The following is a 17,534-nucleotide window of genomic DNA, read 5'->3' as shown; positions in this document are numbered from 1 at the left end:
TAGTTGAATGCCTTGGTAAGATTAATGAAGGCAATATATAATGGTCTCCTTTGTTCACAACATTTATTTTGCAGCTGATGGACTAAGATGATCATGTCAATTTAGGTTTTCCAGTTGCAAAAGCACATAGGCAAATACATTTCCCATAATGAGCAGCAGGGAGATGCCTCAAGCGTTGTTGCAATCGCTGCGGTTGCCCTTGGTCTGTTACAGGGTCACAATCTTTGCATCTCACATATTCTGGGGCACTGCCTCCAGGAGAGATAGGGAAGTTCATGTAGATGCTGGAGTGTCTGTTTCCAATGCCTGATGAGTTGATGTGGCATATTATTACCATCTAGAGCTTTGTTCATGATAAATGAGTCAACTATCTCAGCTCCCGGCTATCACTGGAGGAGCTCCTCAGTGTCTCGGCCCAACCATCTTCAGCTGCTTCATCAATGACCTCCTACCATCATAAGGTCAGAAGTGGGGATGTTCGCAGATGTCTGCAAAATGTTCAGCACCATTCATGACTCCTCACATATTGAAGCAGTCCATGTCCAAATGCAGCAAAACCTGGTCAATATCCAGGTTTGGGTTGACAAGTAACATTCATGCCACACAAATGCCAGGCAATGACCATCACCAGCAAAAGAGGATCTAATCATTACCCCTTGACATTCAATTGCATTGCCATTCTAAATCCCCCACTATCAACATCCGGGGGATTACCACTGACCAGAAACTCAACTAGACTAACCAATCTAAATACTGTCACTACCAGAGCAGGTCAAAGTCTAAGAATCCTGCAGTGAGTAACTCACCTCCTGGCCCTCCTCCCTAAAGCCTATCCACCATCTACAAAGCACAAGTCAGGAGTATAATGCAATACTCACCACTTGTCTGGATGAGTACAGCTCTAGCAACACTCAAGAAGCTCGACAACACCCAGGACAAAGAAGCCCGCTTGATCGCTACCCCTTCCACAAAGATGCAATCTTTCCACCACCAACGAACAGAGGCAGCCGTGTGCATCATCTACAAGATGCCCTGCAGGAATGCACCAAGGTTCCTTAAGCAGCACCTTCCAAACCCATGACCACGACCATCTAGAAGGACAAGAGCAGCAGATATGTGGAAACACCATCATCTGGGCGTTCCCCTCCAAGTCACTCACCATCCTGACTTGGAAATATATTGCTGTTCCTTCACTGTCACTGGATCAAAATCCAGCAATTCCCTCCCTAACAGCACAATGGGTGCACCTACACCTCAAGGACTGCAGCAGTTCAAGGCGGCAGTTCATTGCCACATTCTCATAGAATCATAGAATCCTACATTGCAGAAGGAGGCCATTCAGCCCATTGAGTCTACACCGACCACAATCCCACCCAGCCGCTATCCCCGTAACCCCACATATTTACCATGTTAGTCCCCCGACACTAAGGGACAGTTTACCATGGCCAATCAACCTAACCCGCACATCTTTGGGCTGTGGGAGGAAACCGGAGCACCCGGAGGAAACCCACGCAGACACAAGAAGAATGTTTAGACTCCATAAAGGGGGCAACGAGGAATGGGCAATAAATGTTGGCCTAGCCAGCAATGCCCGCATTCCTTAAAAATAATTTTTTAAAAAGCTTAAAGCTCCTCTACAGCTCTGCCATGACAAGACGACTTTCAATGGTATCACAAGCTTCCTCAGTGACTGTGTTTTCCCCAGAATACAACGCAAGGAAGTGCTCACCCATCACTCCAACTGTTTACTGCATGTGGTGCTGACCTCCCATGCCTTTGATTTCAATGAAGCCATTTTCTTTGCTGATGGGCCTGTTGTCATTATGATCCCTTCATACATTCCATGTCACAATATCCAGAGGTTCGTTGACAGAGTTGTAACCAGTAATCAGTGGCGTACCATCTAGCAGTCTGTTTAACTTTACTTTTACTTTGAGCAGCTCTTGATGCATTCAGAGTATCATGTAATTATACGTTAAATGAAGCCATCAGGAAGGAACACATTGGCATGCAATAAAAATGATTCTGATACTCAACCTTTTTTCAACTGTGTATAGTTCTGGTCACCCTATTATAGAAAGGATATTATTCAACTAGAAAGAGTGCAGAAAAGATTTACTAGGATGCTACCGGGACTTGATGGTTTGAGTTATAAGGAGAGGCTGGATAGACTGGGACTTTTTTCTCTGGAGCGTAGAAGGCTGAGGGGTGATCTTATAGAGGTCTATAAAATAATGAGGGGCAAAGATCAGCCAGATAGTCAACATCTTTTCCCAAAGGTAGGGGAGTCTAAAACTAGAGGGCATAGGTTTAAGGTGAGAGGGGAGAGATACAAAAGTGTCCAGAGGGGCAATTTTTTCACACAGAGGGTGGAGAGTGTTTGGAACAAGCTGCCAGAGGTAGTAGTAGAGGCGGGTACAATTTTGTCTTTTAAAAAGCATTTAGACAGTTACATGGGTAAGATGGGTGTGGAGGGATATGGGCCAAATGCAGGCAATTGGGACTAGCTTCGGGGTTTATAAAAAAAGGGCGGCATGGACAAGCTGGGCCGAAGGGCCTGTTTCCATGCTGTAAAACCTCTGACTCTATGATTCTAAGTTATTGGAGTTCTTTTTCTCCCTCGCTTATTGTTCAGAAGGAATTTTGGCTGTATGAAACACCAAGTTGAATCAGCAAAGTATCTTCGTAAACAAATAAGTTTTAATACTCGTTTCACAATACACATGCCTGACTACACACTATTTTGGGGGAAAATTATTTAACTTTTTATTTACATAAGGCGCAAGTTCAGAGTTATAGTACTTCTTTTTATAGGAGCAGTTATTTTACATCCAGATCCAACGAGTGCCATACTATTACTGTTGAGTGCACAAGGTTTTATAAGATGGTTATGTTTGAAACTCTTTAATTCAAGGTAAAATGGAGCTTGTGACCTTCCTACGAGTTCTGCCTGACAACAAGCTTAAGTAGCCTAGTGAAACAGGGAATAACAAGCTTGTTAGAAGCTGGAAAGAATTCTGGATTGGTTCCTGGAAAGAGTATGGTTCTGTGGAGAGTGTGCTGTAACGTATAAAGACTGTGTGGGATTTTCAGTCCTTTTGGGGAATAAAAGAGGAATATTTTTTCTGTAGTGCATCATTTGCCTACTAAACATGGTGCAGTTTTGATATAAAAGCAAAATCCTTCAGATGCTGGATATGAAATAAAAACAGAAAATTCTGGACAAACTCAGTAGGTCGGGCAGCATCAGTGGAGAGGAAAACAGAGTTAAATGCTTCGAGTCTACATAACTATTTCAGAACAGATGATGGATAGAATTAATTAATTATAAATAATTAATAATATAATTGGGAGGGGGTGAAGGAGGTGAGGCACAATAGAAGGACAGAGATAAGGAGAGACTGGCAAAGATGACATGGACACAAGACAAAGGGAGTTTTAATGGTGGTATTAAGGATTAAGGAAGTGCTAATAATAACATAAAGGTAAGATAGTGTGTGTCAATACAAGAACAAAGGTCAGTACTCAGTGTGGGGTTTTCAATTGTATTATTAAGTATAGTTGTTTAGTTTATTAGTTACCTACTAAGTAATATTTAGTCATTGTGGATTTTAGTTTGTTTGCTCTTGAAGTCTTAAAACACATCATGTGATTCTTTGAGTCAACTACTTTTTAAAAGTTATCGCGGTCCGCAGGTATCGTAACATCACATTGCAAATAAAAGGACATATCTGTTCATTTTTTTCCTCAATGGAACATTACCTTCTCTGAGCTTCTTGGTTTATTTATGTTAAAGGAGAACTGTAGTAACAAAATAGGAACACAGGAATATACTGGACCAATCCCAAATGCTAAAAAAAAATCACCACTATTATACTTAATACCTTTTATATTAAATATCTTTTTTGTTTAATTTGTTGGCAATTGGAAAAAATTTATTCATAATTCATTTAACAAAATTCAGCAGTAATGGTCTTAGCTAAAATTTCTCTTAAAAATAAGGTGGACTTCTTTAGTTGTTGAGGGAAAGGCCCAAATGTTCTTGTAGATGCAGACAAGATATGTTGACATATTCAGACATTAGAATTTCAAATAAATATTTATACTTTCTTGCCCAAAATAATGACTTATACAAATTAGGAGCCCCCTCGTGCCTGCTCCACTATTCAATTAGATCATGGCTGATTTGAATGTAACCTCAACTCCACGTTCCCATCTGCCCCGAAAAGCTTTTACCCCCTTGCTTATCAAGAATCTATCTGCCTCTGCCTTAAGAATATTGAAGGGCTCTGCTTCCACTGCCTTTTGAGGAAGAGAGTTCCAGAGAGACACAACCTTCCGAAAAAAAATTCTCCTCTTCTCTGTCCTAAATGGAGAACACAGTAAGAGTTTTAACAACACCAGGTTAAAGTCCAACAGGTTTATGTGGTAGCAAATGCCATTAGCTTTTGGAACGCTGCTCCTTCGTCGGATGGAGTGTTGGACTTTAACCTGGTGTTGTTAAACTCTTACTGTATTTACCCCAGTCCAACGCCGGCATCTCCGCATCATGACTAAATGGAGAAGCCTTTATTTTTAAACAGTGGCTCTTAGAACTAGAATCTCTTACAAAAGGAAACATCCTCTCCAAATCCAACTTGTCAACACCTGATATTTCAATCAAGTTGCCTCTTGCTCTTCTAAACTTTAACTGATATAAGTCAAGGCTGATAAACCTTTCCTCATAAGACAACCCACCCTTCTCTGAACTGCTTCCAATGCGTTTACGCTCTTTTTTAAATAAGGAGACCAACACTGTACACAGTACTCCAGATATGGTCTCACCAGTGCCCTGCATAACCTCTACATTTGCATTCAATTTTCCTCTCAACTATAACATTCAATTAGCTTTCCTAATTACTTGCTGTAGCTGATTAGCCTTTTGTGATTCATGCACTAGGATCCTTCTGCATCTCAGAACTCTGCAATCTCTCACCATTTGGATAATACGCTTCTTTCCTTTTCCTGTCAAAATGAACAATTTCCCATTCCCCACCTTAGACTCTATTCGCAGCGAAGTGAGCAAACTAAGACTTCACCTATCCATATCCCTTTATCTCGTGTCCTCTTCACATCTTACTAGCCGATCAATCTTTATGTCATCAGCAAATTTAACAACCATACTTTTGATCCCTTCATCCAAGTAATTTATATAAGAACATAAGAACATAAGAAATAGGAGCAGGAGTAGGCCATCTAGCCCCTCGAGCCTGCCCCGCCATTCAATAAGATCATGGCTGATCTGACGTGGATCAGTACCACTTACCCACCTGATCCCTATAACCCTTAATTCCCTTACCGATCAGGAATCCATCCATCCGTGCTTTAAACATATTCAGCGAGGTAGCCTCCACCACCTCAGTGGGCAGAGAATTCCAGAGATTCACCACCCTCTGGGAGAAGTTGTTCCTCCTCAACTCTGTCTTAAACCGACCCCCCTTTATTTTGAGGCTGTGTCCTCTAGTTTTAACTTCCTTACTAAGTGGAAAGAATCTCTCCGCCTCCACCCTATCCAGCCCCCGCATTATCTTATAAGTCTCCATAAGATCCCCCCTCATCCTTCTAAACTCCAACGAGTACAAACCCAATCTCCTCAGCCTCTCCTCATAATCCAAACCCCTCATCTCCGGTATCAACCTGGTGAACCTTCTCTGCACTCCCTCCAATGCCAATATATCCTTCCTCATATAAGGGGACCAATACTGCACACAGTATTCCAGCTGCGGCCTCACCAATGCCCTGTACAGGTGCATCAAGACATCCCTGCTTTTATATTCTATCCCCCTCGCGATATAGGCCAACATCCCATTTGCCTTCTTGATCACCTGTTGTACCTGCAGACTGGGCTTTTGCGTCTCATGCACAAGGACCCCCAGGTCCCTTTGCACGGTAGCATGTTTTAATTTGTTTCCATTGAGATAGTAATCCCATTTGTTATTTCCTCCAAAGTGTATAACCTCGCATTTATCAACGTTATACTCCATTTGCCATATCCTCGCCCACTCACTCAGCCTGTCCAAATCTCTCTGCAGATCTTCTCCGTCCTCCACACGATTCACTTTTCCACTTATCTTTGTGTCGTCTGCAAACTTCGTTACCCTACACTCCGTCCCCTCCTCCAGATCATCTATATAAATGGTAAATAGTTGCGGCCCGAGTACCGATCCCTGCGACACGCCACTAGTTACCTTCCTCCAACCGGAAAAACACCCATTTATTCCGACTCTTTGCTTCCTGTCGGATAGCCAGTCCCCAATCCACTTTAACACACTACCCCCAACTCCGTGTGCCCTAATCTTCTTCAGCAGCCTTTTATGGGGCACCTTATCAAACGCCTTTTGGAAATCCAAAAACACCGCATCCACCGGTTCTCCTCCATCAACCGCCCTAGTCACATCTTCATAAAAATCCAACATGTTCGTCAAGCACGACTTTCCCCTCATGAATCCATGCTGCGTCTGATTGATCGAACCATTTCTATCCAGATGCCCTGCTATCTCCTCTTTAATAATGGATTCCAGCATTTTCCCTACTACAGACGTTAAGCTGACCGGCCTATAGTTACCCGCCTTTTGTCTCCTTCCTTTTTTAAACAGAGGCGTAACATTAGCCGTTTTCCAATCAACCGGCACTACCCCAGAATGCAACGAGTTTTGATAAATAATCACTAACGCATCCACTATTACCTCTGACATTTCTTTCAATACCCTGGGATGCATTCCATCCGGACCCGGGGACTTGTCCACCTTCAGTCCCATTAGTCTACCCAGCACTGCCTCTCTGGTAACATTAATTGTATTAAGTATTTCTCCTGCTGCCAACCCTCTATCGTTAATATTTGGCAAACTATTTGTGTCCTCCACCGTGAAGACTGACACAAAAAACTTATTTAAAGACTCAGCCATATCCTCATTTCCCACTATTAACTCCCCCCTCTCGTCCTCCAAGGGTCCAACATTCACTCTAGCCACTCTATTCCTTTTTATATATTTATAAAAACTTTTACTATCATTTTTTATATTAATTGCTAGCCTAGCTTCATAGTCTATCCTTCCTTTCTTTATCGCTTTCTTAGTCTCTCTTTGTTGTTTCTTAAATTTTTCCCAATCACTTGTTTCTCCACTATTTTTGGCCACTCTGTACGCAGCTGTTTTTATTTTAATACTCTCCTTTATTTCCTTCGTTATCCACGGCTGGTTCTCCCTTTTCTTACAATCCTTGTTTTTTGCTGGAATATATTTTTGCTGAGAACTGAAAGGATCTCCTTAAAAATCCTCCACTGTTCCTCAGCTATCCTACCTGCCAGCCTGCTCTCCCAGTCTACCTTAGCCAATTCATCCCTCATCCTATCATATTTCCCTCTGTTCAAACAGAGGACACTGGTTTGGGACCAAACTTTCTCCTCTTCCATCTGAATCAGAAATTCGACCATATTGTGGTCACTAGACCCAAGAGGGTCCTTCACAATAAGATCCTTAATTCTACCTACCTCGTTACACAATACCAGATCCAAAATAGCTCGTTCCCTCGTCGGTTCCGTAACATGCTGTTCAAGGAAACTATCCCGACAGCATTCTAAGAACTCTTCCTCCATTCCACCCTTACCGACTTGAGTCTGCCAGTCAATGTGCATGTTGAAGTCCCCCATGATTATTGCCGTTCCGTTTTTACACGCATCCCTTATCTGCTTGTTTATAGCCCTCCCTACCTCAACATTATTATTTGGGGGCCTATATACCACACCTACTAGTGTCTTTCTCCCTCTACTATTCCTCATCTCTACCCATAATGATTCCACGTTTTGTTCCTCAGAGCCTATGTCATCCCTCAGTACTACCCTGATATTATCTCTTATTAATAGCGCGACCCCACCACCTTTTCCTTCCTGTCTATTCTTCCTAAACGCCTGATACCCCTGGATATTCATCTCCCAGTCCTGGTCACCTTTCAGCCACGTTTCTGTAATGGCCACTAGATCGTACCCACTTGTGCTGATTTGCACCATCAACTCATTTACCTTGCTCCGAATGCTTCGTGCATTCAGGCAAAGTGTCCTTATTCCAGCTTTTATCTGGACCCGCTTTGATGAGTCGCGAACACCCTCTCCCTCTACTCCCTTATCTAAATTACCGCCTTCATTCACTTGCACCCTCTCCTCTACCATTAATTTTGTAATTCCCCTTACCCCTGCATCCTCCACCCCATCAATTAGTTCCTTGATCTTAGTCAACTCTTCTAGCTCCCCTCCCCCCAACCTATCTAGTTTAAATTCTCCCCAGTAGCCTTAGCCAACCTACCGGCCAGGATATTGGTCCCCCTGTGATTCAAGTTCCACCCGTTTTTTGTATACAGATCATCCCTGCCCCTAAAGAGGTCCCAATGGTCCAGGAACCTGAATCCCTGCCCCCTGCACCAGTCCCTCAGCCACACATTCATCTTCCACCTCACTCCATTCCTGCCCTCACCTTCCCGTGGCACAGGCAGTAATCCTGGGATTACTACCTTTGCTTTCCTCTTTCTCAGCTGTCTCCCTAATTCCCTGTACTCCCTTTTCATGACCCCTTCTCCCTTCCTACCCACATCAGCGGTACCAATATGTACCGCTACCTCAGGCTCCTCTCCCTCCCACCTCAGGCCCCAGCACTGATCCCTGTGGCACACCACTCATTACAGCTTGCCAACCAGAAAAAGGTCCATTTATGCCTAACATCTGTTAGATCATGTTTTCTAATGTTTCTGTTTCATTGTTGAAAAATCTCCAAATGCTTAAATCATTTCACTGCTCTCCCTAAAAGCAACGCTACAACAATGCAATCATAATAAATGAGTTGCCTAGTTAATAAGTTGGATGTTGCTATATGAATACAGGTAACTTATTTGCCTCAACAACAATGAAGAGCATTTAGATAATAAAAGCCATAACTACTTGAAATCCAGTTGCAATGAAGGCTTTCATCTGAAATGTTTACCATTAATCCTTCTCTCAAATGTTGACTTACAGATCAACTTTCTGTTCCAACTATTTCAATAGAATATAACAATCATAGTATTTAATCTGCAAATAAAACTGTTTACCTCAGCAGCTTGCCAAAGGATATCTACATTCTTATTTTTTCTTGCATGGACATTTTGGCCAAGAAATCTCAACAGTTCAGGTAGACATGTCTGACTCCGGGATCGAGGTAAACCTAAAGAAATCATATATTTTGAAGAAACAAACGGAGTAAAAGCAGGGAAGTACTGACCATTTTACTTGTGGAATTTGACTTACACTGCAGATAGTTCAGGCTGTACATTTACATTCACTTAACTGTTAAAACAATCTAATTTCAATCAATAATTGCTCAGCATAGTGTTGCTGATATAGCTTTACATGTTGGGTTCACTTGATCAGAGAAAGGAACAATGTAGAGCAGAGCAGTATAGTTCATATTTACATATACTTACAATCATCAGGCAAAACCTCCTTGAACTGTTCGTAGTAAGAATTCAGACGGCCCAAACTCTCTGTATTAATTACTTCTTGTAAGGATGTGTCGCCAAACCTAACCCAGATAAAACATAAATGCAATTTTAAAAAAAATCAGCATGATCAAATTGGATTTTGGAAAAAAACACTAAATATATTTCAGTACAAAGATTTCACTATTCATAACACAGGCCACCCTATAACTGCAAACAAGAGGGCAGCTTCATTCTAAATCACATCTAATATCCTTCTCAGCCAATTCCGGGGAAAAATAAGAGTGTGGTTCAGGGAAGGATCTCTGAGTGTCTTTTCTTTCCAGACAGTAAACTTGGTACTGCTTCACAGTAACACAGCTGGAATTGGAAAAGAGCGAGGGATTGAACCCACATCTTCCACCCAAGCATGTTTGAAAGTTTTCATCAAAATTGTGCTCAAAATTGCTACTTTTTTCTTGGCCAATAGTTATTGACAGAATTGGAAAGAGGCTCAATAATAATTAATCACAATAGTTATAGAGTGTGTGAATCACAGCAACTAGTTTCTCATATATACAAAATAACGAATGGTGGGCCTAGAATTTTAGAGTAATGTTGTGTACACAATACAATGTTGCTGACTTTGCATTTGTCCATCACAGGCAAGTCTGGAATTGTTTGTGCTGTAGGCACAATTGATTTAAGTGATTGCAGCACTCCTCAATGAGAGACCTCTCCCTTACATGTTCATTCCCCTTTACTTAATCAATTTGGATGTACAGCGAAGCCACACTTCATTTGTCAGTGGAGAGTTCAAGCAACATTAAACCAATTTATCTCAATCCCAAACTAATTTTGCTAAATTAAGGTGTAGTAAAACATGCAATGTGACAAAATAAGTAATTACACTAAGATTAAATCAAGCTAAAATCACAATGTGATTTTTATTCATTCGTGGGACATGGGCGTCGCTGGGCGGCCAGCATTTATTGCCTATCCCTAGTTGCCTCTGGAGGGCAGTTGAGAGTCAACCACATTGCTGTGGCTCTGGAATCACATGTAGGCCAGACCAGGTAAAGACGGTAAATTTCCTTCCCTAAAGGACATTAGTGAACCTGGTGGGTTTTTCTGACAATCATTGATGGTTTCATGGTCATCTGTAGATTCTTAACTTCAGATAATTTTTATTGAATTCAGATGTCACCATCCGCCATGGCGGGATTTAAACCCAGGTCCCAGAACATTAGCTGAGTTTCTGGGTTAATAGTCTAGTGATAATACCAATAGGCCATCGCCTCTCCCAGAAAGTATTTTATATGTTGTTAACGGTCCGAGACTCAAGGCATTTTTTAAAACCTTTGCTTCAGAACTTAACTCCCATAGAAAAGTTACAGCACAGAAGGCAGCCATTTGGCCTATCTTGTCCATGCTAGCCTAAGGACTAGTTTTAAAACGCATTTATTAGTTCCCTTATTAGTGACTCACGTGCTCTTTCTAATCCCATCTTCCTACACCTGTGCATGGCCCTGTAGCTTATAGTACTTAAAGTGCAGATCCAAGTACGTTTTTAAAAGAGTTTAGGGTCTGTATCTGCACCACCAACTCAGGCAGTGAATTCCAGTCACCCACTAAAAAGTTCTTCCTCGTGTCCCCTCTACACCTTCTGCCGCTTGAATCCATGTCCCCCAGTCCTAGAATTCTCCAACAAAACAATTTTATTCTGCCCACTCTATCTCTTCCCCTCGTAATTCTGTACACTTCAATCAAGTCACCCCTCAGACTTCTTTGTTCCAAGGAAAATAACCCCAACCTAACCAATCTCTCCTCATAGCTACACTTCCCTCGCCCTGGCAACATTCTTGTAAATATTCTCCTCTGTGCTCTCTCCAGAGCAGTTACCTCCTTCCTGTAATGTGGTGGCCAGAACTGCACACAATACTCCAGTTGTGGTCTCACCAGTGTTTTATACAATATCCCAGGCACTTCCATTTTTCAGGATTGATTCATTCAGATGAAGTATATATTTGATAGAATAAAGGACTTTCTGATATTCAATGATATCTAGAGCTGATGTTTTAAAAGAAAATGCCTCAAAATGAAATGGAAAATACTGAAGATGCCCAGCAAGTCTATCAACATCTGGAAAGCTTAAAGATAGATGAATGCTTTGACCCTTGAAGTCAGCTGATAAAAGGATGCACATGCAAAGTTTCAAAGTACTGATAGCCTGCTAAATATATCTAGCATTTTCTGCTTTGAATTTAGAGTTCCAGGATTTGGGGAGTATTTTAAAATCATTCATGGTATGTGGGAGTCACTGGCTAGACCAGCACTTTTTGTCCATCCCCAAGTGTCCTTCAGAAGGTGATGGCAAACTGCCTTCTTGAACCAATGACAGGGAAGGCAATATATTTCCAAATCAGGACGGTATGGGGTTTGGAGGGGAACTTCCAGGTAGTGGCATTCCCATACATCTGCTATATTACCTCTAATCTTAAGGATCTGTGATCAGTGTGTAAAGTTGTTTGGCTTGTTTGATGGTATTACTTACTTTTCAGCCAGTGTTTGCTGCTCATTGATCCCCACATTAAATAACACTGGCTGCACTCGAAGTAACATTCCACTCTGTATTTCTCTAGGTAAGGCATCAAACATTGCACCTGGCAGTGGGATTCGTACATTAAACCCATCTCTGTGAAGTGGAATGTAGGTTAGTGGTTTTGCAAGCAAAATAAACCATTGTAAACTTACGGACATAGCATAGAAATAATTACAGGCAATAGATCAATCCATGTATTTCAGTATCCATGTTAGTGTTAAAATTGTTGGGCACGCACAAGAATACAATGCAAAGGAAATCAATAATTTGTTAACTTCCCGTGCATTGTAATCTTGCAAATGCCCTGATGAATGCAAGACAAAAAGCTTAGACAAATATTGTCTCTTTTTTTAGAATATTTAAGTTCTGCACTACGAAACAACTATCAGTGTTAAAATAGTGGATGGAGTAATGTGACATAACATTAAGCTTCTACCTTCAACAGCAGTTTGTACACATTTTTATCATACATATATATATATGCAAAAATTGTTTGGAAACAATATTAAATGTTGGTGAATACTTTGGGAGAAATGCCTCCTCCACAAAGTCTGAATCCTAGCCAACAATTTCACTCCCCTCACCCTGGCCACTGTCTTAAGATGACCTAGACTATTTGTGACCATGGCATCTCTTTTGGCTCTGAACTAAGCTTCTAAGATCATCTTTCCTCCACCATTATTTCTAACTCTGCAATACGACCGTCACAGCCCTGCTGAAACCTTCGTCCATACTTACGATATCTCCAGGTCCGGCCACTCCACAAAGTGCTCCCGGTTGACCTCCTCTCTTCCACCCTCCAGAAACTTGAACTCAACCAAAACTCTTGTTGCTCATATCCCAACTTGCAAAGTCTTGTTCACTGACTTTGAATGGTTCACCAAAACCCAGATTTGTAAAATCTCATCTATGTGCTCAAATCTTTCCATGGTCGCACGCTTCCCTTTTACATAACCACCTACAATCCTCCAAGAACGCTTCACCACTCCAATTCTGGCCTCTTGTGCATCCTCAATTTCCTCTGCCCCACTACAGGTGGGGATGTCTTCAGCTGTCAAGGCCTTAACTCTGGAATTCTTTTGCTGACATATTGCTCACATTGCATTTTAATTTTTGTGCATTTTTGTATTGGTTGCATTGAGGATAAGTTGGCTGTACTGACCAATTTCATGTCAGAATCTCCATTTTCACCTCATTACCATCTTGCATTGCTTTCAACGTACACTGATGCCAGCTCGCAGCAGTTCTACACCATCTAGCACCCCGAGCACCTGGACCGTACAACCAAAACTGCAGGTGAGGATCCAGATGAATGCAGTAAAAAGTAGCAATATAAAAGTGCTGATATGAAAGAGTCTGGGTAGCTGTTTAAAATCGCTCTGTGTCAAGCAGCAACAGACAAGGGAAATTGCCTGCAGTGAGCCATTATAGTATTCATTTGAGCAACTGATTAAATAACTGGATTCTACTGAGAAAGTTTAATTTCCAATGAGTGGGATTTTCCACACACCCTGCCGGGAAACCCATGGCACAGGTGCACTGCACATCAGCAGGACCAGAGGACCCCGCTGGCATGAATTCCAGCCAATAATTTTGGGGCAGAACATGAACTACTTTAATTCTTCAAGGAAATATTAACTGTAATGGCTGGCATGAATGCTAGTTTTCTTGCCAATTAATTGTTAGTTTTCTTGACATAAAATTGATCAGTACAGTCAACTTACACCAAGTACAAACAGTAAAAAAAATGCACAAAAATTGAAAATGCAATTCAAGCAGTATGTCAGCATAATCACTACATGCAGGTTCCCTCAAGGTTGCATTGACAGGTGGGGATTATAGGTGAAATACATGTGGCTTGATGATCTTTTAAACAGTTGAGCTCTTTTTTTGTGCGCATCTTATTTACAATGGGATTCTTCAAACATACATTCTTCAAGAACATAGAGATATGTTTTTAGTTTTCACCTATCACTGGTAAACATGTCTATGTACAAATATTTTTAACAGAAACCCAGCGCTACTTACCGGTTTCCAGTAATGACTGGCAGCATGTCAACTGATGAAGTAGATGTTGCCTGGATTACTTTAAAAGTCACATTTCTTAAATCCATAATTCCTGTACTCATATCTTCAAGCATAGCAAGTTCCTCCCCTATACAAAGTACATACTTATTAGTTGTGGGATCCAAATTATTTTCATTAACCTTTTACTCACCAAGGAAAGATATCCGTAGGGGCAAAGGAACATTTTTAATACTGTCATTGAACAAAACATAGGTTTAAATAAAAATAGCCAGATGCAATTTTAAAGCTCCATTTACTGTCTGTTCACCTTGCAAGTATGCCTTCTAATGCAAAGTAAACTCGCAAATTGTTTGTACATAGGGAAAGATCAATACTATGAAAACAAAACTAGTGCCCAGTTTGTGGGCAATGGGGCAGTGCTCAAGCTTTTTGCTAAGGTGGCAAACAGTGAGACAAAATTGACAGTACACTTGATGGAGGACAGCAACAGCGCCAGAGTGTGTGAACACTTGGTATGAGTAGATACATATTTCACATCAGGCGACCTCAACACATGTTAATGAGGAGACAGTGTTGAAGTCTCTGGAAACAGATTCCTTCCATTAGTCTTAGTCATGGACATTAGTTCTCTCGACAAGGGTGAGTAGTAGTACCTGGAACGGTTGCCGCTGAAGTGCAGCCTGAACAGAGTGATTAACCTGGAAATGTCCAATTTCTTTTCTTAAATGTGGATTGTTTGGTTTTAAAATTGCTCAGAGGCTCCTTCTGTCTGTTGTATAGAGATACTGCACCACAATTTGCAGAGTAATTGCAGAAACCAATGCTGGAACCTATTTAATTGACTCCTACTGAAAAGCATGTCCATCGTTCATGACTTGGTTGTTCGAGTTTCATGGCTGTGTAATGTTGGGACTTTACTGTAAACAATAATTATTACAGGTGCTATTAAGATCAGGAGAAAGATGCAAGGACAATGCCAGAGACTGGGTTATACAAGTTGTGGAAAGATGGTGGGTCACTTGTTTTATGTTAATCAGTGATATTAACTGTACATGCGTTTTCCCCAAGACCTTGTTTTGCATAATGGTCATTCACAGCTGGTATTTGGTCTACATCTTTTTTCTCCTTTTTCAAGCTAGAATGCCAAAATAAAAGTTGTCTTTTGTTTAACAGAAGTGCATTTAACTCTTGAACTATAAATCAAGACAATGGATAGCCTTACATGTGGGGTAGTCAACGATATTGCGGAATTAGGAGATGGATGGACATACAACCAGATTGATGGCAGATGGGAGACACCATCAGAAGTTGCGTAAACAACTTGAATATGGCAAAGTCTACAAAGTCTTGCTGTGGCTGAGAGAATTGATAAGGACTCATGTTTGCCAGATTCCTGTTTGAGAACATCTCTGTAAAGCCTCAGAAGGCTACAATGGTGCCAGAAATTTGGCTAAGAGGGACACTGCTTCCAAGATTCACTGATGCAGCCAGAATGGAAAAGTCAACCACTCAAAAGTTTGGGAGAAAGGGCCATGAACCGAGTGATTGACCAAAGAGCCCACCTATGTAAAGTTATTCAGAGACTTGGTGATTTATGAAACATGGGGAAATTTGACCATTTTGGTCATGAACAGACCAATTTGGTGTTGGAGATAGTAATACAGCATGTCTGTAATATAGCATGTTTAATATGTATGTAAAGTTGTCTTTGTTCCATTCTTACATAGATTTATTTTCCTTTCTTTTTGATAAATGATCTTACTTTTTTTTTGAAGAATCATTATATGATTGTTTAATAATTGTCAAATAACAATTGTTGTTTACATACCTCACTTAGTATGGACTTGCTCATTCCTGTTCATCCAAAGTATGGCTCGAACCTAGGTGAGACTCGCAAGGGACTTTCATCCCCAAACACAAGTCCCCATGGCTATCAAAATAAGGTAAGCAACTTTCGGCTAGTATTTGGTTTATGATCCTACATGTAAGTAACAGAAATAAGCTACTACCATAGGTTAAAAGGCCTCAAGTATTTATATAACTTCTTGTTTTATTAAATATATGAAAAGGAAGAGAGAGTGAAAGGAAGAGAGTGAGAAAAGTGAAAACAGGTCCCTTAGATAATGAATCTGGGGAGATAGTTATGGGGAACAATAAAACGGCAGAGGAGTTAAACAGATATTTTGCATCAGTCTTCATGGTGGAAGATGCTTTGAATATCCCATTAATACTAAAGAATACGGGGAAGGAATTTAAGCATTATCACCATCACGAGAGAAGAAGTATTAGACAAACTAATAGGGCTAAAGGCAGATAAGTCCCCTGCCCCTGATGGCTTGCATCCTAGGATCCTAAAATAAGTAGCTACGGCAACATTGGATGCATTGTTTGTAATTTTCCAAAAATCCTTGGATTCTGGAGAAGTACCGGATGATTGGAAAACTGCCAACGTGAAACCCTTATTCAAAAAGGGAGGGAGGCACAAAGTGGGTAACTATAGGCCGATTTGTCTAACATCTATTGTTGGAAATGTCAGAATTAATTGTGATGTAAAAACATTTAGAAAATTATAATCTAATCAAGCAGAGTTAGCATGGCTTCATGAAGGGAAATTGTGTCTGACCAGTTTATTAGTTTTTTGAGGAAGTTTCAACCAGAGTCAATAGAGGGGAAGAAGTACATGTCGTATTTGAACTTCCAGAAGGCAATCGACGAGGTACTTCACAAAAGGTCAAGTCATAAGAGCCCCTGGTGTTGGAGGTAATGTACTAGCATGGATAGAGAATTGGCTAATGAGCAGGAAACAGCAAGTGGGGATATGGGGTTATTTTTCAGACTGGTGACCTATAACCAGTGGGGTTCCACAGGGATCAGTGCTGGGACCACAACTGTTTACAATGCACATTAATGACTTGGAGGAAGGAAGCAAATGTACTGTGACCAAATTTGCAGACACAAAAATAGGTGGAAAGGCAAGTTGCCAGAGAGATAAACAGTTTACAAAGAGGTTAAGTGGGTATTGGTCCCCTTATCTAAGGAAGGATATTATTTCATTGGAGGCAATTCAGAGAAGGTGGACTAGGATGATCCCCAGTATGGAGGCATTGTCTTATGAGGAAAGGTTAAACAGGTTGGGACTCTACTCATTGGAATTTAGAGGCTGAGATGAAGAGGAATTTCTTCTCTCAGAGGGTTGAGTGTCTTTGGAACTCCATGCCACAGAGAGCTGTGGGGACAGAGCCATTGTGTATATCTAAGGCTGAGATAGATTCTTCATCAGTAAGGGAATCAAGGAATACGGGGAAAGGTCAGGAAAGTGGACGTGAGGAATGTTGGATCAGCCATGATTCTATTGAATGGCAGAGCAGGCTCGAGGGAGTGAGCAGCGTACTCCTGTTCCTATTTCTTATGGTCTTACAACAAA

The 17,534-nt window shown here is 41.1% G+C and overlaps 1 protein-coding gene across 9 annotated transcripts in view; it reads right to left on the bottom strand.

Annotated features, from left to right (window-relative positions):
• LOC144499846 (inositol polyphosphate-4-phosphatase type I A) overlaps positions 1 to 17,534 on the bottom strand; it is a 175,641-nt gene that overhangs the window by 23,807 nt on the left and 134,300 nt on the right. For all 9 annotated transcript variants that reach the window (XM_078222393.1, XM_078222391.1, XM_078222394.1 and 6 more), the window contains 4 exons: positions 14,111 to 14,237; positions 12,035 to 12,175; positions 9,487 to 9,584; positions 9,115 to 9,227 (listed from right to left, as the gene is read on the bottom strand). In XM_078222393.1, the coding sequence (XP_078078519.1) occupies positions 9,115 to 9,227; positions 9,487 to 9,584; positions 12,035 to 12,175; positions 14,111 to 14,237 (479 nt within the window). The remainder of the gene's footprint in view (positions 1 to 9,114; positions 9,228 to 9,486; positions 9,585 to 12,034; positions 12,176 to 14,110; positions 14,238 to 17,534) is intronic.

The sequence above is a fragment of the Mustelus asterias genome, chromosome 10 (genome assembly GCF_964213995.1).
Source record: "Mustelus asterias chromosome 10, sMusAst1.hap1.1, whole genome shotgun sequence".
Taxonomy (NCBI): domain Eukaryota; kingdom Metazoa; phylum Chordata; class Chondrichthyes; order Carcharhiniformes; family Triakidae; genus Mustelus; species Mustelus asterias.
The sequence above is the reverse complement of the archived record's forward strand: the minus strand, read 5'-3'. Positions and strand labels throughout refer to the sequence as shown.